This window comes from Terrapene carolina, unplaced genomic scaffold (genome assembly GCF_002925995.2).
Source record: "Terrapene carolina triunguis isolate 2854851 unplaced genomic scaffold, T_m_triunguis-2.0 Scaffold42, whole genome shotgun sequence".
Lineage (NCBI taxonomy): Eukaryota > Metazoa > Chordata > Testudines > Emydidae > Terrapene > Terrapene triunguis.
The window spans coordinates 11,181,469-11,204,890 of NW_020664393.1; the positions used below are offsets into that span (position 1 = coordinate 11,181,469).

Here is a 23,422-nt window from a genome sequence, read left to right on the forward strand (position 1 = left end):
ATTACAGACTGGTAAGTCTAACGTTAGTACCGGGCAAATTAGTTGAAACAATAGTAAAGAATAAAATTGTCAGACACATATATGGACATAAATTGTTGGGCAAAAGTCAACATGGTTTCTGTAAAGGGAAATCATGTCTTACTAATCTATTAGAATTCTTTGAAGGGGTCAACAAACATGTGGACAAAGGGAATCCAGTGGACATAATGTACTTAGATTTCCAGAAAGCCTTTGACAAGGTCCCTCACCAAAGGCTCTTACGTAAATTAAGTTGTCATGGGATAAGAGGGAAGATTCTTTCATGGATTGAGACCTGTTTAAAAGACAGGGAACAAAGGGTAGGAATAAATGGTAAATTTTCAGAATGGAGAGGGGTAACTAGTGGTGTTCCCCAAGGGTCAGTCCTAGGACCAATCCTATTCAACTTATTCATAAATGAACTGGAGAAAGGGGTAAACAGTAAGGTGGCAAAGTTTGCAGATGATACTAAACTGGTCAAGATAGTTAAGACCAAAGCAGACTGTGAAGAACTTCAAAAAGATTTCAGAAATCTAAGTGATTAGGCAACAAAATGGCAAATGAAATAAATGTAAAGTAATGCACATTGGAAAAAATAACCTCAACTATACATACAATATGATGGGAACTAATTTAGCTACAACTAATCAGGAAAGAAATCTTGGCATCATCGTAGATAGTTCTCTGAAGAAGTCCATGCAGCGTGCAGCGGCAGTCAAAAAAGCAAACAGGATGTTAGGAATCATTAAAAAAGGGATAGAGAATAAGACGGAGAACATCGTATTGCCCTTATATAAATCCATGGTACACCCACATCTTGAATACTGCGTACAGATGTGGTCTCCTCATCTCAAAAAAAGGTATACTGGTATTAGAAAAGGTTCAGAGAAGGGCAAAAAATTATTAGGGGTTTGGAACGGACCCCATATGAGGAGAGATTAAAGAGGCTAGGACTTTTCATCTTGAAAAAGAGGAGACTAAGGGGGGGATATGATAGAGGTATATAAAATCATGAGTGGTGTGGAGAAAGTGAATAAGCAAAAAGTTATTTATTTACTTGTTCCATAATATAAGAACTAGGGGCCACCAAATGAAATTAATGGGTAGCAGGTTTAAAACAAATAAAAGGAAGTTCTTCACACAGTTCATAGTCAACCTGTGGAATTCCTTGCCTGGGCAGGTTGTGAAGGCTAGGACTATAACAGGGTTTAAAAGAGAACTAGATAAATTTATGAAGGTTAAGTCCATTAATGGCTATTAGCCAGGATGGGTAAGGAATGGTGTCCCTGGTCTCTGTTTGTCAGAGGGTGGAGATGGATGGCAGGAGAGAGATTACTTGATCATTACTTGTTAGGTTCACTCCCTCTGGGGCACCTGGCATTGGCCACTGTCAGTAGACAGGATACTGGGCTGGATGGACCTTTGGTCTGACCCAGTATGGCCATTCTTATGTTCTTATGTTCTTGCTAACCAATAGATCTCAAAATATAATTGTTAATGGAGAATCCCCAGTTAGAGGGGATGTTTCTAGTGGGATCCTGCAGGGTTTGGTTCTTGGATAGGGTGACCAGATGTCCTGATTTTATAGGGACAGTCCTGATTTTTTAATCTTTTTCTTATATAGGTTCCTATTACCCCCCACATCCTGTCCCGGTTTTTCGTACTTACTATCTGGTCACCCTATTCTTGGACCAATATTGTTATCACTGATCTGGAAGAAAATATAAAATAATTACTGATGAAGTTGGCAAATGATTCAAAGATTGGTTGGGTAGTGAATAATGAGGAGGCCAGGTCACTGATACAGAGCAATCTGGATTGCTTGGTAAAATGGATGCAATCAAACAACAGGACTTTTAACACTGCCAAATGCATGGACATACATCTAAGAACAAAGAATGTTGGCCATACTAATTGGACTGGGTATTATATTTTCTGGAAAACCGCAACTTTGGAAAGGATTTTGGAAACATTGTTGATAACCAGTTGAATATGAGCTCCCAGTGTGACATGGTGGCAAAAAAAGCTAAAATGGGTGTAAACGAAGTGTTGGGGATGAGCAGGGAGGAGAGCATTATTAGCTTAGTATATGGCATTAGTGAGACCATTACCGGAATACTGCATCCATTTCTGGAGTGCACGTTTTTAAAAAAGGATGTTGAAAACTTGGAGAGGGCTTAGGGAAGAAGTGAAAGAATGATTCTTGAAAACACATCTTACAAGAAGAGACTAAAAAGTTCAGTCTAAAGCTTATGAAGAAGGAACATAAGAGACGATGTGATCATGGACTGTAATTACTTATACAGGAAGATGATGATATTGCAGGGTTCTTTTAAATATAGCAGCCAAAGTTCTAAAAATATCTAATGGCTGGAGGTGGAAGTTAGCTATATTAAAATTGGAAATAAATTGCATATTTTTAACTGAGAATATTTAACCACTGGAACAGGTTCCCAAGGCATGTTGGTTGAGTCCCCATCACTTGGAGTCTTTACATCAAGAATGGATATTTTTCTAATACATATGCTTTGGTTCAAACAGGTTTTTGGGCGAGACGCAAAAATTATTAGGTAAACTTCTATGGCTCGTGTTATGCAAAGTGGTCAAACTAGATGAGCACAATGCTCCCTTTTGGCTTTAAAAATCTATTAACCTATAAAAATCCCATTTGAAATTTTAAAATAAACCTAAGATGCCAGCAGTGTCTGACTGTTAGTTCAGATACAGGCACAGAATCATCCTTCTGATTGGACTGCAGAATTAGAGGAATAGTGTGCATGCAATATAGCTGCAGTCATGTTGGGTCCAAGATATTAGAGAGACAATGTAGGTGAGGTAATAAACTAATATCTTTTATTGGACGAATTTCTGTTGGTGAGAGAGACAAGCTTTCAAGCCAGACAAAGCTCTTCTTCAGGTCTGGAAAAGATACTCCCAGTGTCACAGCTAAAAGCCAGGTGGAACAGATTGTTTAGTATAAGTAGTTAGTACACATTCCAGGTGGAGTGGCCTGTTAACACCTCTGCAGTCATAAAAAAAATGGGGTTAGTGGGTTTCAGATTGGTTTAATAAGCCATAAACTCAATGTCTCTGTTCAGTCCATAATTTTTAGTGTCTAGCAGAATTATGAATCTAAGCTCTCAGGCTCATCTTTTGAAAGTGTTGTGCAGGTTTCCTATAAGGCTGAGGACTGATAGATCAGATAGGAGTGATTGCTTTGTGAAAAGTGTTCATCCTCAGATAATAGGAAGTTTGTGTCTTATATCATCATATATATTATATATTATTATCTGTTCAGGCAGATGTTTTGAGTTGGTATCTCCCAATCTGTGCACAGCTTGCTTCTGATGACGAACTTGGAGAGGTTGGGTGGGTTATTTGAAGCCCAGAAGTGAATGCAATGAACCCCCACTTCTGGTCTTCAAACAACCCCCAACCTCTCCCAGCAAATCATCAGAAGCAGGAATATCTCTGCTAACTACTTATGCTAAACGATCTGTTCCACTTTGCATTTAGCTGTGATTCTCTGTGAGTACCATTTCCCAGAATTGAAGAAGAGCTCTATGAGGCTTTTTCACCAACAGAAGTTAGTCCAATAAAAGGAATAGTATGTTGCATTCTGATACCTGTAACTGCAGAATGGTGGGAGTCAAGTAGCATAAACACTTTCAGAGTTTCTTTTGGTTTGAAATTAAAATTACTGCTTTAAAATAACAGTACAGATATTACTGAATATTAACTTGTGTTATCATTAAAAATATACATACAAGAAAGTTAAAATACCTGGCTCATTGGTATTAATTTAGTAATGAGGATGAAAATAATGTTGAGGAAAATTGTTCATTTAATTTAAGATAATTGCTAAGAATAAAAATCCTTTCATATGATTAAAAAGGAGGCTTACTTAAAATTTTCATAATAATTGTGATGAAAAAGACTGAAAAAACTTGCTACTGTTTGTGACAATAAAACCTTACAGCATTATCTGGCTGACAAAAGTAGTGACAATGTTCTGAATTTGAGTCAGTGGCCTAATCATCTTTCAAGTTCATTTGAATCAACACATTTTTTTTTCTAAATATGACTTTAAAAAAGTCTAGATTAATTTGTTTTGTCCCAATTTTTTTTAGCCAATAATAAGCAAACCTAAGTTATTAAATGAGATAGCACTAAAGTGAGAGTAAATTTACATCAGCTTAGACCAGAACAAAAATCCGTGACTAAATTAACACTGTAGCTCATTCATTATACAGTAATTGCTAAATAACTGTAAATACATGACATACTGTTCATTACCAAAGTAATTAGTACAGCTTTTTCTATCCACTTTCATGTACATCCATATTTCCAGAAAAGGAATGCAAATATAATTACTTACCAAGATGGTAGTAACAATTAAAGAGCGATTGGATAGGGAGTCTGTGATGTTTGCTGGTTTTCCTTTCTGATTCTCTGTCATGTTAAGGCCACTTGCTGGATCCCAAGTTCCAATCTATAAAAACAGCATATGCACTTTATAAATTGTCCATCAGTTCTATTAGGCACCTAGGAGAGAATACTGAAAGGAGAAGTTAAGACTGCTAACACTTATTATTCACCTCTACTGCATTATCTGCTGTCGTTATATTAAAGTCTGCTTGTTTAAAGTATGATTCACTGCACTTCAAAGTGTGTCTGGTGAAGTGTGACATTAAGGGCAAAATGATGCAAAGAATTTCTAAAGTCACTCTGAGTGCTTAATTTCCCATTTAAACTTTCATTCTCCAAGATAAACCGCCTCTGATGATAACTTGATAGCTGAGGGGAAATTCATTTGCAGAGCATACAGTATCCCTTCTGTAAATGGATTTATCCCTTCTCATCATAGTTAGCATAAGGGCAAAAAAAGATATTTTGGAGAAAATATAACGGGGAAGATTCAAATTTTATTAAGTAGAATAGTGTGATTGATTTTCTGATAAGATTCTGTACATATATCTTCTGACACTTAGGGCCTTGAAGTCCTTATCCCAGAAACAGTCAATAGCAGTTTTGCCTAAGTAAGGAGTTCAGGTTGTGTCTTATGCGGCTGAGTTACTCCAGTGTTATGCCTGTATAACTCCACTAAAATCAATAGTTACACGAGTGTAAAATTCGAATAACCAAGTGGTAAATCCATACCTTAGCACTTCTCTTTAGGTGTAAGACTATTTTGGTTTTTTTGTCTTATTTTAATTCATTATGGTGTATAGTCCCCAATCAGAACACCGACAAAATTGGGGCAGTCATGCCTGAAGGGCCCAGTCAGTGTCCAACCTGATGCTTGGACTGTGGGAGCTGAGCCTGGTGTCATAGAGTGGTCCCCCCTATACTGGCTCAGTCAATTCCTGTACCTGGTGAGGTGGTGCCACACCTCAGCCACCGGGGACCCCAATCACACTCCCATCCCTCCCCTTCCACCTCCCATGCTGTTGCCACCCCTGAGCTTCTCGCTTTCCCTTTCTCTGGGGTGGGGTGGGGGAGACCCTCAGGAAGCGGTATTTGTTTTCCTTTTCCTCACTCCAGCAGGGGTTGCCGTACACCCCACCACCACCCACCACCCACACATGGGCTGCTGCCCCCCCCCCCCCCCCCCCCAGGGGGCCCCTGTCCCCCCCCCCCCCCCCACACACACATACAGTAGAGCCACTCAGGTCAGTTTTTGTTCAGGAAGGACCTTAACCTACATTTCATACACTGATGTGAGCTCTCTTCCCTGCCACTCACCCCTCTGGAAAATAAGATGGACAGCCTTTAAATCAGAGTAAGTAAGGAACTTGAATAACCTTACATACTAGCATGTTTCAGTTTTTACATGGGAGTATCCCTTGGAAGGAGTAACTATTACTGCATTTCCAGACTTTCAGACCACGGGGCTCTAAAGCAGTGCTGCCCAGTCAGTCAAACGTAACCTGGAAATCGGTTGCAAGGGGGCAATCAGAAATGCACAACCCACTGGCTAAGAAAGCAGCAAAATCCTGGGGTTATGAGGAACCAGCAGGAGCCCAGGCAGGGAAGGGAAGGAACTGCTCCCTGCCTCCTTCTGCTGCTGCCTCCATCACTCAGCCACCCATGAAAGTGCAGAGATGTTGGGGAAAGCCGTGATAGGTCACTTGTAGAAGAGAACTGGCAAGAAGGGGAGAGATAAGGTGGGAGCTGGGGAAGAGGAGGCTAAGACTAGGGGTGACCTGGGTTTGTTAATGCTGTTCCTGTTCAAGAGTGAGTTAGGTAGGATTGGGTTGGGTTAATCTTCACGATCTTTCCAGCATATTCAGCAATTATAGCCTGGTCTCAGGAAAGTAGTCTATGAATAATGCAAAAAGAAGAGGAGTACTTGTGGCACCTTAGAGACTAACAAATTTATTAGAGCATAAGCTTTCGTGGGCTACAGCCCACTTCTTCGGATGCATATAGAATGGAACATATATTGAGGAGATATATATACACACATACAGAGAGCATGAACAGGTGTCTCTACGGTGCCACAAGTACTCCTCTTCTTTTTGCGGATACAGACTAACACGGCTGCTACTCTGAAACCTATGAATAATGCAGATGCAGATATCTAAGGAGATACTTATGGGAATCCCATATGTATGCATTATCCATTTCAAATCTTAAATTCAGGAAACCATATATTTTATTTTATTAAGCCTGCCTAAAAATTCTGATACCCGTAGGCAATTAAAGTAATTTCTTCCACTACATCTTTCAACATAACATGTGTTTTGGTTAATCTAACCACATTTGTGAGTCACTGAGGATTACCACATTAGAATTTTGCTTTTTTCTTAACCAAACCTATCTAGTCTCATAAGTGGTTCTATCATTTAAAGGAGAATTTCTTTGTGTAAAAACAAATATCCTACTGTTTTCTCTAAATAGATATAATTATAGTTGCATGTTACAGCATTCTGTTTATCTTTTTTGAAAATTATGAATAAAGAATTTTAAAAACTGAAGGAAAGGGAGGGCCAGACTGCCATAGGTGTGCCACTTTACACGTTATCTCTTTTGGGTGAGCAAAGCTTCAACAACTTATATCATAGATATGGCAGACACTGCTATTGTTCGCAAGTAATGCAGCATATCAACATTCTACTAAAAGCTATTTCTCCATGAATGAAAGTAAAAGTTGAAGATTAACCTTGGCACCAAATCCGTTGCAGTAAATTTGTTTAGTGCAAGTGTTTTAATTCTCAAGCAGTCTTAAGAACTGAATAGATTTAGTAACGTATGTTCAGTGAAAACTGGAAAACAAATAATTCCCTTAAGGCCAAAAATGTAGTGGAATCAAACCAAGCTAATTTATTATGTATAATTGCAATCCAGCCTCTCTATGGCAATCTAAACATGTTGAGTATTATAAGGTACATGTTTAAAGGGAAGTTTACATAGCAATTGCAGTTATGAGCAAAACTTTATCATGAGATCTAAGACAATGGTGGAGGGACAATATAATCTTCAAATCCTTATTCACATAAGTAGCCTTATGTGACTAGCCTCATGACATCACTTGTGAGTAAGAATCTCATGTGAATAAGGGTCCATAAACAGGCCCTAAACTCTCACAATTTCTAGTTGCAGCCAAAGAAAACATACATTTGTAGTTCCTACAGGATATGTATTTATAAAAAAACTAAGCTTTTGGATTACTTGGAGATCAATATTCAGCAATGACTTTCACATTGTTCTCCAACAGAAAGGCGGCCAGCAATGTCAAAAAGGTCTTGGGGTGTTGCTATAGGTACTGAGACACATGAACCAAACATAACAGAAGGGGACAAGGAGCAGGAAATGGAGAAATATTTATTGAATCACAGATAAGACACTCATATTACTCCCAGAATTATATTATTATTAAGGACCTATTTAGCTTGTCATATTGTGGAAATTGCAGATTCCACAATATTAGGCTTCCATTGCAATTTTGACAGTAGGAGCCCTGCCGTGTGCGGGGCTGACGGTGGGAGCCTCCGGGGGCGGGAGGGGCGCTGTCAGGCCCAGGCCCCTGCTTTCAGCCCTGGGCCAGTGACAGTGGAAACCCCCGCTCTGAGCCTTGTGTTCCCATTTTCAGCCCCAGGCAGACACCAGAAAATCACAGAAAAGTAATGATAGACTTTATTACTGCAATTATTACTTTTCCATAATTTTCCATGGCTTGTCCGCAACTCCACTGCAATTTTTTGACAATCATCCCGCAATTCAAGTAGAGCCTTAATTGTTATGTAATTAATCTCTACTAACAGAAATGTAAGTCTTATGCCTAAGAGAAATCAGTCATTTGTAGGCAGGTGTATATACACAGTTCCACTGGGTAAATCAATCAAATAGATCCTTTCACTACAATATTAACAGGGTTTTCATGACATTTATCTGACACAGGCTCAATATAAACATAATAAAAAACTGAAAGATGATCAGAAGTCTCCTAAAAATATTCAGTGTGTGGATAACATAGAGTTCAGCAAATACCAAAAGATATGATCTGGAAATATCCACTTGCATTTTAAAATGAATTAGCTTCATTTGTGCTCAAACGTCTTGTATGCACTTTCCACAAAGATTAGAGTAACTGAGTTTTCTCCCACAAATGTTCATGGAAAAAATTTCAAACGTGAACAAAATAAGTTTGAATTTGCACAATTATTTGTGCCAGAAAAAATGTGTAAGACTAATGCAAACACTACCAGAATTCACAAATGAGCAGTTAGTCGCAGGTCTAGAGAATAATATCACTGTGCAAAGGAGGGCTCACAGATACTATAGTAATCTAATATAAAGTATCTGGGAAAATGCAGTGATTCAGCTTAGCTCTTCTGAAAGCTCCAGAATGGCCTCAACAAATCTGCTGTAAAATGTTTAAAGTGGTCTTTTTCTTTTACCACATATCACATTGTAAAGATCTGCTTTTAGTCATGTCAATAACAATCTAGCAAAAGTTATGTGTGAAAAAATTCTATTCCACTTTCTGTGGAAATGTAAGAAATCAAGTGTTTAGCCTCCTCTTGAACACCCTCATATTCCCTTCGAAGCTACTATATTTGCCAGAAACAATCTGATTTAATACAAATCCTCAGACTCTGTAAGACATGTATTGTACTCATCTTGAAACTGAGCTTGGCTGAGTTCATGTCTAGACTACAGAGGAGTTTACTGTATGTCAGTCAAATGAGACTTTACCCACGGATATTTCATAATATAGATTATACGCAATTTATTGCCTACTTAGACTGTAGATAAAATGTGATTTTTATAACTAACCAAATGTTCTTTCACTGTTATTTTCAGAATTACCCTCAAAATGTTGACATTTTTCTGACTGTGAGGTGCCCAAACATGCATGTACTGTTCTAGATGTGGTGCCTTTAGTGTTGCAATAAGAGGGATCACCATCTTTAGGGTCTGTGATGCAAATCTTTCAAGTGTGCAGCCAAAATCACATTGGCTTTCCCCCCCCCCATAATACATGACAAGCTCCTATAGTTTACTACCTTATCATTATTATTTTTATACTTATTAGACATTTCTATAGTGCTTATTACTTCAAGATCTGAGCTATTGTCTTTTTGATATTACTATTTCCCATTTAAGTCCTTTCCATTTAATCTCTGAGGCTAGGTCTACACTACAGCGGGGGGTCGACCTAAGATACGCCACTTCAGCTACGTGAATAGCATAGCTGAAGTGGCGTATTTTAGGTCGACTTACCTGGCTGTGAGGACGGTGGCAAGTCGACCGCTGCCGCACCGCCGTCGACTCCGCTACCGCCTCTTGCCGCGGTGGATTTCCGGAGTCGACGGTAGAGCCATCAGGGATCGATTTTATCGCGTCTTCACTAGACGCGGTAAGTCGATCCCCGATAGACCGATTGCTACCCGCCGGATCGGTGGGTAGTGAAGACGTGCCCTGAGTTCCATATTCCATTTTCCTCAAAAAATATTTAACTTACTTGTTTGAAACTCATTTTGTTATTGCACATATTTCTGATCTCTCCAAATCTTTTTGTTCATTTGTTTGTCCTCTCTGGCATTTGTATAGTAAGATACCTCCCACTTTCATATTTGTTAATTTAAGTAATGTGCCATGCACTCTTCCTTCCAGTTCATTAATGAAGATATTAAATATAGCCAAATTTGCAGTGTAATATTGGACAATATTTTTCAACTCAATTCATACCATATATTCATGTACTTCAGCCAATTTTCAGTCAATTTGATAGTGTTCTTGTCCAAGGCAATTTTATTCTTGTTTCACTAGTAATATTTCATGACACAATGTATCAAATGCTGTATTAAAATTCAGATATAGTGGGGACCAACTTAAAGTAAAGTAATTTCCCCGCGCAGAGCAGCCTTACTATAAGTAATGCTTCACTATAATCAGAGTGATAATTTGCCTTTTATAATGGATTGCAGCAATTTGGGACTGTCACTGTACTTAACTTAGGTTTCACTATGTCCAAATTCACTAAGAGAATTCTACTATACATTGTTTACTGAACTCTAATTCTTCATTTTCATGTATTATTTTAAAAAAATCAGTCTTGTCTGGCATTACTTGCTATTTGTACATCCATGGTGTTTTATTGCTTACAGGTCTGTTATTCTCTAAGGCCAATATTTTCAAAAATGGGTGCATCCAGGAGAATTAATCTGAATTAATTTCAGGTATGAATTTGAAATGGATTCGTTAAACCATATTAAATCTCTGTGTGAACACCCTCCTGCAGAATTAAAGTGGTGTTACATCAGTTTAATTACTTTGGAAATTAATTAAACTAAACCGAATTAGGGTCATTTTATTTCTGAACAACAGGGATTTAATGTGGTTTAATGAATCCACTTTAAATTCACACCTTTAGTTAATTCAGATTAATTTTCATGGATGTCCCCATACAGACAAGCCCTTGGGCATGCTCATTCCAATGCAGGATCATTCCCTACTGTACTGTCTCTAAGGTTTTTATTTAGTACAGTTTTATAAGTCCCAAGAGATGGGTCTTCCACCACTTCTCTTTGAAGGCTATTCTGCTGCTTGAGCCACCTAACTGTGAGAAAGTTTACCACAATACATAGCCGTAATTTTCCAGTTTGTTAATTTCATGGTTCTACTCACTTCCCCATCTTTGTTGTGTGTACTCAAATGCTTATAAACCAATATATTGTTCTCAGTCACTATTTAGCTAAAATAAAATATTTAAACTCTTCAATTGTCCATGAAAGCCACTTCTTCCACCTCTGATTATTTTTGTTGTTCTTCCTGCAGTTTGTCAATGTATTTTGGTAATAACCCAAAATGAATGCAATATTTCAGTGAGGTCACAATAAACCATATAGAAAGGGATTACTAACTCCCTGCTCTGTGATACCTTTGTAGCAGGCAGCTCAAACTAGTGGTTTTTTGTTTTAGATTTTTTAACCTCCACAGCCTACTATGTCTATTTTGCTGCCCCTTATGTCTCTTTCAGCATTACTGCTTCCCAAGTTTCTCCCTCCTATTAGGTATGTGTGTTTTGGATTATTTTCCTCCAGATGTATGTCTGCAATCTTTTCCAAACTGAAAAATTTCTGACTGCATTTGTTTCCCAAATTTCTAATCTCTGTGTCTCTTTGTTTTACTTCTTTGTCTTGACTGTGGTTCATATCTCCTAATTTCAACTGTATCAACTGTAAATTTAATTAACATGCTTTTTGCTCCCTCTTCCAGATCAAAAATTATGTTTAATAAGGCCAGACATAACACAGATCGCTATGGAAGACAATAGACACTTCCTGTAGTTCAATATGTTGCCATTTATCAACACCTTTTGTTGATGGTCTTTCAGATAACTTTCAATCCACATGACACTGTTTCTATCCAAGCCAATTTGCATTAATTTTTCAACTAAGATTGCAAAATACAGTATCAAATACTTTACTGAAGTCCAAATATATTACATCCACTGTGTTCCTTTCATCCACTAATTTTGTATTTCTATCAAAAAAGCAATCAAGCTTGCCTGGCAAGATTTATGATTTATGCTGCTTATTGTTCTTATAAGCCACTGGTCCTCAGTGTCTGTACCAGATGCTTGCTATAGCTCCTTGATTTTTATTTCCTGTATCCACACCCTAGTATTTCACTGTTATTCATTATTAAATTGCATCACACTGGTTTTGTGAATGCTTCTGAAACATATTATAGGGCCTGATCATCCTCAACTCCCTCATATCAATCAAAGCTGAGAGTGCTCAGCACCTCTCAGGATCAGGCCCACAGTGCTACTTCACCTCTTCCTCAAGGTACCCATCAATAAGAATACCCAGTTTTGATAACTGTATCACTTCCAGTTTTTATTTATTTCCCATATTCCTTGTATAGTACATAAATCCTTATGTTTGTTGTTATATATGTGTCTGTAGATCATTTTCATCCTTCCTCATTTTCAAATCGGAATCATATATCCACCAACCTAGCTTAAAATCTACCTACCAAACTCAGTTTTAAATCCATACGTTTGCTAATTCTTCTGATGAAATGGAGATCTAGTGCACACACTCCCCTCTCATCAAAGAAAGCCTTGTAATGCTCCATAAAAACAAGCTCCTTCTCTGTTCCATTAGCTAGTACTGATTGGCTAGTCTCCAGAATCAGTTTTCTCCCTTCTTCACACTCACGTGTGGCACTGGAAGACTCTCTGAGATGCTCAGCTGCATTGCTGCCATCATCAGTTCTATTTCCATGCCTCTAAAGTCATCCTTGATTCTATAGAACTATTAGCCCCACTTTTCTCATTTTCTCCCATGTGGACTGCAATAAATGGATATTCATTTCCATTATTTAGGTTTTCTTTTGCCCTTCTTGTCATATTCCTTTTTCTGACTCTAAGGATCCAGCATATTAAAAAATGACTCTATTTGAGTTGTAGATGGCCTGGACCATATTTTCAAAACAACCATTTGCCAGGTTGACTCGACTCTTGTTTCTGGTGGCTCCCTTTCAATCATTACTCAGGAGACTGACAGTCCTCAGTCTCCTCTTAGTCTATTTATTCCCTAACTGATGAAGGCCAGAGTGTGTGTCGCTGGTGATTACGTTGAACAGCTCTATATTGTTTCCCTTCTCTTCTTCCTTATTGTCTGTCTACCTTCATACTTCACCATATCCATCCCATCCTTGGTCTCAAGTGGCTGGGTCTCTCATAACAGTGCCTCCCTTTGTGAACTGATTCAGCTTCTCCTGCTGCTTCAGACCCTTCACTTTTTCTTCCAGCATGGAAGTCAGCTTGCACTGCAAACATATGTATCCCACCTGGCATTCATACAGAAAACATAACATTTTCTGCAATTGACTGTCTCTGTTTCTTTGGTGGTCATATCTCAGTTACTGCTAATACAACTTGCTCTCTTGCTGAATCAAGAAGATTCCCTACTATAAATCTTCATTCTTAAACACTCTTGAGGAATAACCAGTTTGAGGCCCTGTTGTTGTACCTTTGCCACTAGGATAATATGAAGCCTCTAGTAGTGGATTTGGGATAGGATTAATATAACAATGAATATTATTTACATTAAACTCCTTTATTCAGTTATACATAAAGCTTTAGGGAAAAAGGAAATGAGAATCTTGTTGCATATTGCAAAATTGACTTCTTCTACTCTGTATAGCAGAAGTAAGATTTGGGCATTCTTACCTTGGGGCAGTATTTGGCAACACTTTCTCTGGAGCTAAGGGAAGCCACAGTGTTTACTGCAGACCTCTGGACTCTATCTTGGGCCATATGAGGGTCTTGTAAATGCAATTTATAACTTTATATTGCACCACCTGTTGTTAAGAATTTAGTATTGCAAGGACAGCAGCTCCCTATTGAAGAGTGGAAAACTACTCAGTATTGGTTTGTTTTTATTCTGTTTTGTTTTATTTTAGGCGGTTTGTTGCTGTTGGCCCCTTACATCTTCCTGATTGGAAGTTGTAAGGTGGAAAAGTGGTTTAATGAGAAAGGAAATATGTACATACAGATACATATATAAAGAAAAAAAAGTGAGGGAGATTGAGTGGAGACCACTGATTAACTAAAACCAGTAAAAGGTGGCCAAGGGACTATAAAACTGGTCTATAGCCTCCTGAGCTCATTCCAGCCTGGAATCATTCCAGTTTAAGAGCCCAGTTGGACTAAGACCTTTGATTCAAGCTATACACTCAGCCTAGGTGAGGATTTTGTGATGGTTATATCTCTGAGTAAGAGTTTTTGCCAGATGCCTTCTTGCCCTTGAAGGTGGATTTCAGAAGGGGGTGCTTGTTTCATATGATTGTTGCTATTAGAGTTCTGAAAGTTAAAATTAAAAGTTCCCTATTTTGATACTTGATGGACTCCTGATTTACAATCTGCTTTAATGGTTTATGCTGTATTTACTGAGTCTATGATCTATGCTACAGTTGTATTATGACAACCTGCTCCCTTCATCTGCAATCACTTTCAGATCTCAGAGCAACGTTTTCAAGTGTGTTTTCCTATAACTAGGCACCTATATTCCATAAGGTGTAGGCACTTAAATGAGAGGCCTGATTTTCAGAGCTGGTGAGTACTCATCTCTACATCCCCTCTCCTGGTTCTCTTCTCTGCTCCACACATTTTCCAAGACAGTCTTCATCTTTCAATCAGACTCAATCCCAAGTCCCCACAGCTCCCAAAATTTGGCCCATAGTGGACTAAAGAATTATAGAATTCCTTGCAGCAGACCCAGATTTATTCCACTATACATTCCTGTACTGTATTCAGAGCGAGCATCCTTAATGCCTCTCTTAGCTAAAGGGCAGGTTAACCTCTTCCTTGTTAACCTCTGCATAGGTTACATTGGACACGGATTGGGAGAGAAAATAGGCCAAAATTTCAGACATGGGTGCCTATCACTAGGCACTATATATCCACGGCTATCTGAAGAAAGCTGAAGCTGAAAGGAGAAATGAGGCTTTGTATGTTTCTCTTCCTCTCTGTAATGTAGCTGAATTAAGCCACACTTTATAACCCTCTTTTGGACTCAGTTGAAGAAGGTCATGAATTATGGAGTAGATTTTCAATGGAGCTCATCCTCCAGCAGCTCCCACTGAACCACCTAAATATGTGGCCAGATTTTCAAAATTGTTCAGCACCCAGAAACTCCTTCAAGAACAATGACCTGTCCAGTGCTCTGGACACTTCTGAAACACTGGCCATTTCATTTCGGTGCCTAAAGGGAAGCTGAGCAACTGTTTTGAAAATCTGTGCTGCAACTCCGGCACTATTAAAATCAATGAGAATGCAACCGTTGACTTCTGGGGAGTAGAATTTCAAGCCCGGTCCAAATTATAGGTGTGCTGCACTTTTTTCAATGTATTGCTATCAACCTTAATTTTGGGCTGGGGTTGAGCAAATCCCTCTTGACTGTATGTTTAGTGCTTATGGAGCAGGACAGACACTCTCCCTTTGCTTTCTTGTTTTATAACAGAAAGCTGTTTAAATTTCACCTAGACATTCAGATTCCTCCCCACATCATTACCCCATCTCCCCAGAATTTCCTAAAAAAAAATCATTAAAAAGATAACAAACCATCTCTAGAAACCTCCAGCCCTACTTCTAGAAACACTCAGCTAGTATCCAACCCTCTGTTTCTATCATCCTCTTTTGCAAAATATATGCTTGTTATTTACTTCTCTACAGCACCTTACAAATTTGTCTTAAGCATTTGACTTGTTATACTTAAAAATGCTACTCTAACATTTTTGGTACTTGTTCTATGGTTATATGTTGATTATTTATATTTATGTCTGGTGATTGATATTCTGTAATCTTTATGGATATGAACTGTATACATAAATATTCAGAGCAAAACTCAAATGTTTCTTAATTATAATGGTATCGAGACCCTAGTTAACGAAGGCAGTACACATTCCCGTAGTTCTAGTATAACACATTGCCCAAAACAAAATGCTTAAGTTGTCCTAAGTAATACTTTACCTCTACTTCCTAATTATGAGTTAGCTCTTTATTTCCATCATAAACATAAGTGGTTGGGTTTTTTTTGTAAGGTTATTAAAGGCTACCTCCTTCTTAAGAGCACAAATATGCACCTACATTCAATATGATGCAGTTATAACATGGTATAAATAGCTTTCTCATACAGGGAAAGTATTTTTTTTAATATTTCACATTATTCTCCAAGCAAATAAGATGAACATCTCAAGTACCTTTTCAAGACCTTCTTCCTTGAGGCTGATCACATCTAAATCAAAATCTGTCCTTAAGCCATTGGTTTTGTTGAAAGTTATCCTGCCTGTGAGGCCTTCCCAGTGGGCCTATGGAAGAAGAAAAATAATTTCCATAAATAAGAAGCCAAAAAAAAAAGAACAAAAAATTAATTTCTACCAAAATGGGAAGATTAATTATTCATTACATTTAAATAATTCACCTTGTGGCTGATCTAAAGATAAAATAATTTAATATTCATTTCTGAGATTCTCAGGGTTTTTCCTAATTAAACCAACCTTTCTTTAATCTCTGTACACAATTTCTTAGCCTTCCATTTTAGCCAATAAAAGTGGTCTCACTTAGTGTGATTGAAGACTGTTTCCATTAACTCGCCTCAGACATTTATAATTACCATTTTTATTTTCCCCACTATATGTACTAGATTTGTTTAATTTCTGTCATTTTTCTTTTCTGCAAATAAGGTCTTGATGCTGCGAGGTGCTAAGCCTCAAATCCCTTTGAGACAACAGGCATTGACAGGGTGTTGGAACAATTTTTATAGTGGGGGTGCTGAGAGCCATTTAAATAAACTGTAAACCCTGTATATAATGGAAACAACTTCAAGCCTGGGGGTGCGGCAGCACTCCCAGGACCCCTAGTTCCATCAGCTATGACATTTATGGGACCTGAGTCAGCACCTATCAGAAATGAATGCTTAATTTTAGAAGGCACAATATATTATTTTCTTATAACTTAGAGATGACAATTTTTAAGTGGTAGAGCCAAATGTTGCCATTAATGGGTTCTGCAAGCATGGTCATTGTTAATAATTGAAAATAAGAAGTATATTCCACTCCCAATATTATCTGTTATAGTGAAAGCATTCAAGAGGAGATGTCAGAAAAGCAATTTATGATCTTGCAAGTAGGCACTGTTAAAGATGGAAATTTACTGCACTGCTGTATTTCTCTTTACCACAGTATCTCCTCTACTTACAATGGAAAATTCAGAGCTAGGCACTTACGGGACAACATATTTGAACAGTGTACAGTGTTGACCCTCAACATCTTAAATTATCCATGACTGTATAAGTACTAAATTTTAAATAAAAATCCAAGAGAAGTTACATTGAGGCAAAACATATAAATTAAAGACATTTATGGAAGAAAATAATCCAGCCTATAGATTTTTACATTACAAGAGCTGTACAGAATAAATAGCGAACAGATTAAAGTGGAAAAGGCGGAGGTAAAGTTGCCTGGGAAGTGGTGGACCAAGGACTATAGGCTAGAATTTTGCTTTTCGAATTATTGATTACATATTTGCCTCTATGATCATTTTAGCATCACAGAAGTTCCAAGAAAGATCTATCAGCAAAACATTTCATTTTGTCTATTTGCAGTGCAGTACTTTCACCCTTTTGTGTTTTTTATATTTATAAATTGTTCCTGTATGAACAACCATATGAACAGTTTTTAAATGTAAATGAGGCTTTGACTGCAAATCTCCCCCCACACAACAAGCAGAAATAATCCCACCTGCTGGGGGGGATTAAAGTAGACTAAGGGTGGGGGGAAGATGGGATGTGGGTAGGGGTAAGAAGAAACCAGAACATATTTTATTAAAGACATACCTCTTTAATGAGACTCATAAAGCGGGTCCCAAAGCGCCATGGTTTGTGACGATTACACTGTAATGAACTGACAGTCATCTGTGGGAACTGCTGGACAGCCACTGACACCACATGAACTGCATCATACATTAAAGCTGCGTCTGTCTGAAATTAGAATGAAATCAATGCAGTGAACACAAAATTGAAAGTGCATGATAGAGAATAAAAAAAAGAGAGAAAGAAAAAATCTGTCCTGCTGTTTGTTATAATGCAGGGAGAAAACAGTATGACTGCCTGTGCAGCACTGTCAAATAAAACATAGTTACCAAGTTCCTACATCAGAAATGTCAAGCTCTTCAGTTTTAGCTTTTCTTTTTTAATCCAGATGTAAGGGCCCAATTATATACTATCTGGGATCACTGCAGAGCTCTGACAACTAAGATGACTTGTTTATAATATTAAAAAAGAAGTACCTTAGGGGCCTATATAAATCACACTATGCATGTATAAGTCAACGAGCAAGTTATTCTCTTGTGTGAGGAGGAAAATGAAAGATTACAAAGGCTTCAGCTAAGAAGGAACATACACAGGCAGTGAAAATAATAATATTTTTCTATTTTAGAATTACAGAGAAGATACAATCCCAAAGGTGCTCAGCATATTCACTAATCACTTTTTAGGAACTCAGTTTAGTCCCTAGGGTTGACTTGACCAATTTTTCCCATAAATGAGAGGCAATTCAGATTTACATTAAAATTCATATTCATTTTAATTGCTATCTTGTGCCCGTCCAAATAAATAGCCTTTTTATGCCCAGTAAATGCTAACCAGCATCATGCTAACAGTATTGAGCTAGTCACTCAACCGACACAGTACACTTTGCAAAGAAACCAATATGTCTCTTTCATTTTGTTTGATAAACAGTGGCAAGTGTTGCCACCAAAACTGAGAAGAGGACCTCAGACTCAGCCGGTAGAAATGAACTCTGCCATCTGCTCACCATACCTTAGAGAAAAAGGACCTATTTCCCCTTCTCATTCACATAATTAGTGAGCTGTGAAATGAGTTCTTTAATGGATAGGAAACCTGGAGATTATTGCACTTGTCACAATACAATACAATGTAATACAAAATGAGCTTATATAGCGCCTTTCATGCAAATGCATCCCAGGGCATTTTACAATATGCAAAAGTGCTATGCCTTTATAGACCATAAGACACATTTAGATTTAAATAGGTCTCCTGAGGTGACATTTCAAAATTCAAATGGGAATAAATCCCAATTTTGAAATAGTCAGTACAGTAGCTTCAGATGATTCAAGCAGCAACTAAGCTTGTACTGATACTACAACTCAGACAAAAAAATACACAGATCCTAAATTGTTCACAACCTAATAACTCATTAAAATATTTTTAAGGCCAGATTGATATCTGAGAAGGAGCCAATATAGCTCCCAAAGGCTGGAGTAATATACTAAGTCTACTTTGTATAAATTAAAATTCTGGTGGCCGCATCTTGCTAAAGTTGGAGCTATTCAATATTTTCTCAAGGAAACCATAAAATAATGTACTACACATTAGTCTGGCTCAGATTTCAAATGTATGTGCTATGGTCTTCTTGCAAGCATGTATTTTCACTGGCCAACTTCTAACTATATTCTCCCAACCAAAGAAAGGAAATGCTAATCACACATCTCCTGTAGAAATCAGTAGTCAGAATGCTTTCCATAGTAACCATCACCATTTTTAGCAAAAACAGGAATAAGAACAGTGTTATTGAAAGAGAGAGACAGCCCACTGCAACAAATAGATTAAACTAATCAACAACTAAACCTCCTTCATATTCAATTTGCCCCACCCCAACCATGAACAAATATGTCTGGAGGAGGACAGTATGTAGACTACCTTCTCCTGCAGAACAGGGGAGACAATGGTCAGAGACGCAAGCCAGAGCCAGAAAATTAAACTAAAAGGAATAGACAGTTATGAGAAGTGACCCTGTGAAGAGCAGGCTGTGGCAGGAAGAGCTCTGTGTGCATGGCAGAAAAGCCAGAGATAAGTGTGAACCTTTGGATTGTAGTGATAGACTTTACTGGTGGGACTATTTGGAAGGCTTTGCAAACTAGCCCCAAGTGAAAAGCGGTAGGACTGATAAGAAAAGCTGTGGGGAGCCTTTACGGGGCTCTGAAGAGGGAGAACAGAGGGAGGCTGCTTCAAAGGGAATTCTGGTCACCAGGAACCACTCAGGAAGCAGCAGCCCTCTCAAGGCACTAAAGAAAACTCATGATTTTGTCCAAAGTGAAATTTCATTGTGTTTGCAGTGAAGAGCCATTTTCATCAACAAAAATAATCCTTTTTTCCTTCTGATCAAAACTACAACTTCTCATAAATACTTGTGAAAGAGTTTCACTCAGACATTCATGAAGTGAAACCTAATACAATAATGTTCACAGTCCACAGATATCTATCAAGAAGACAAGCAACATGGTCTTGAATGTAAATATATTATTTCATGTACAACCATCAAAATAACTGCAAAAACTAGATAAACATAAGTCGCAGAGTGACACAAAACCTTATAACGTTGCCCAGTGCAAACTGCTTTAATGAGGAATTGTTAGGAATACTGAATAATGCAGTTACTTGAATTTCAGGGAGTCAAATTAAAATTGTCTGCTTCAGAAGTAGGTAGGGTTGCCAGGTATCCAGTTTTTGACCGGAACACTTGGTCGAAAAGGGACCCTGGCGGCTCTGGTCAGCACCACTGATCAGGCTGTTAAAAGTCCAGTTGGCAGCACAGCAGGACTAAGGCAGGCTCCCTGCCTGCCGGGGCTCCGCGTGACTCCTGGAAGCAACGGCATGTCCCCCCTACAGCTCCTACTCATAGGGTCAGCCAGGGGGCTCCGCACACTGCCCCCACCCCAAGCACTGGCTTTGCAGTTCTCATTTGCTGGGAATCCTGGCCAATGGGAGTTGCAGAGTGGCACCTGCGGATGGGGCAGCACGCAGAGCCACCTGGTTGTGCCTCTGCATAGGAGCCAGAGGGGGAACATGACACCGTTTCCGGGAGCCGCCTGAGGTAAGTACCGCCTGGAGCCTGCACCCTTGACCCGCTCCCATGCCCCGACCCCCAGCCCCAGCCCTGATCCACCTCCCTCCCTCCAAACACCTCAGTCCCAGCCCGGACCACCCTCCTGCACTCCCAACCCCTCATCCCCAGCCCCACCCCAGAGCCGGCATCCCCAGCTGGAGCCCTCACATCCTCCTGCACCCCAACCCCCTGAGCCAGCCCGGTAAAAATCAGCAAGTTAGGGTGGGGACAGCAAGCAATAGAAGGAGGGGGGATGGAGTGAGTGGGGGTGGGGCCTTGGAGGAGGGGTGGGGCAAGGATATTTGGTTTTGTGCGAGTAGAAACCTGGCAACCCTAGAAGTAGGACTATGTCCATTTTAAAAAATATATCATGTAATTTGATTCTTTTTTCTTTTGTCCATTCTACAAAATGGTTTGAAAAGTGAGGTTAATGCTTTAGCATAGTATCAGGGGGTAGCCGTGTTAGTCTGTATCCACAAAAACAACAAGGAGTCCAGTGGCACCTTAAAGACTAACAGATTTATTTGGGTATAAGCTTTTGTGGCTAAAAAACCTCACTTCTTCAGATGCATCTTGTTGTTTTTGCTTTAGCATACATTCTTTGAACATGATGGTATATCTGTGTCCAGCATCCAATGTGGTTTTGGTTGTTGTGGGTGGCTTTTGTTTGGGTTTTTTTGTTTGTTTGTTTTTGCTAATCATTATCTCACTACCTTGGTGTGTTTGGGACTTCCCCCCTTCACCTTCCTCTTCCTCACAATAGTGCCAAGAAAGGGAAAGGCAAGAAAGTCTCTGGATATGTCTACACTTGGAGCTGAGGTTGTGATTTTTATTTTTACCACACAGGCTTGATCAAAGCTCGTACAAGTATGTAGTCTCAAGCTGGGAATCACACCCCCAGCTCCAAGTGTAGATATATCCTTTATCATCCAGGTGCTGGGACTTGTCCTACCCACCGCCACTCCTTTTGGGTGATGGGGGTGGTGAAGGATAGTGTTATAGGCTCCTCTCCTGTAGTGGGGTGAGGGGACACTGGATGAGTTTAAGCAGCTTCCTGGGGATGGGAAGTCTTTGTAGGCTTCATGTTTCACCCTCACCCATTCCACCTTTACGTAGATGTGCTGGGTCTCCTGTAATGCCAGGGCCTAGGCTGATCACCAGTTTTGGAATCATAGAAGATTAGGTTGGAAGAGACCTCAGGAGGTCATCTAGTCCAACCTCCTGCTCAAAGCAGAACCAACACCTATTACATCATTAAAAACCAGGCCTTAAAAACCTCTAAGGATGGAGATTCCACCATCTCCCTAGGTAACCCATTCCAGTGCTTCACCACCCTCCTAGTGAAATAGTGTTTCCTAATATTCAACCTAGACCTCCCCCACTGCAACTTGAGACCATTGCTCCTTGTTCTGTCATCTGCCACCACTGAGAACAGCCGAGCTCCATCCTCTCTGGAACTCCCCTTTAAGTATTTGAAGGCTGCTATCGAATCCCCCCTCACTCTTTTCTTCTGCAGACTAAACAAGCCCAGTTCCCTCAGCCTTTCCTCATAAGTCATGTCCTCAGATCTCTAATCATTTTCATTGCCCTTCGCTGGACTCTCTCCAATTTGTCCACATCCTCCCTGTAGTGTGGGGCCCAAAACTGGATGCAATACTCCAGATGTGGCCTCACCGGTGCAAAATAGAGGGGAATAATCACTTCCCTAGATCTGCTGGCAATTCTCCTACTAATGCAGACCAATATGCTGTTAGCCTTCCTGGCAACAAGGGCATACGGCTGACTCATATACAGCTTCTCATCCACTGTAATCCCCAGGTCCTTTTCTGCAGAACTTCTGCTTAGCCAGTCGGTCCCCAGCCTGTAGCAGTGCATGGGATTCTTCTGTACTAAGTGCAGAACTTTGCACTTGTCCTTGTTGAACCTCATCAGATATCTTTTGGTTCAATCTTCCAATTTGTCTAGGTCACTCTGGACCCTATCCCTACCCTCCAGCGTTATCTACCTCTCCCCCAGCTTAGTGTCATCCGCGAACTTGTTGAGGGTGCAATCCATCCCATCATCCAGATCATTAATGAAGATGTTGAACAAAACCAGCCCCAGGACCAACCCCTGGGGCACTCCGCTTGATACCAGCTGCCAACTAGACATTGAGCTGTTGATCAATACCTATTGAGTCCGACAATCTAGCCAGCTTTCTATCCACCTTATAGTCTATTCATCCAATCCATACCTTTTTAACTTGCTGGCAAGAATACTGTGGGAGACCGTAACAAAAGCTTTGCTAAAGTCAAGATATATCATGTCCCCTGCTTTCCCCATATCCACAAAGCCAGTTATCTCATCATAGAAGGCAATCAGGTTGGTCAGGCATGACTTGCCCTTGGTAAATCTATGTTGACTGTTCCTGATCACTGTCCTCTCCTCCAAGTGCTTCAAAATGGTTTCCTTGAAGATCTGCTCCATGATTTTTCCA

General features: G+C 39.4%; 1 protein-coding gene across 2 annotated transcripts in view; it reads right to left on the reverse strand.

Annotated features, from left to right (window-relative positions):
- GRIK2 (glutamate ionotropic receptor kainate type subunit 2) overlaps positions 1-23,422 on the reverse strand; it is a 568,360-nt gene that overhangs the window by 254,336 nt on the left and 290,602 nt on the right. For both annotated transcript variants that reach the window (XM_024198431.1, XM_026652891.1), the window contains exons 7-9: positions 17,877-18,020; positions 16,243-16,350; positions 4,397-4,510 (exon numbers count right to left, since the gene is read on the reverse strand). In XM_024198431.1, the coding sequence (XP_024054199.1) occupies positions 4,397-4,510; positions 16,243-16,350; positions 17,877-18,020 (366 nt within the window). The remainder of the gene's footprint in view (positions 1-4,396; positions 4,511-16,242; positions 16,351-17,876; positions 18,021-23,422) is intronic.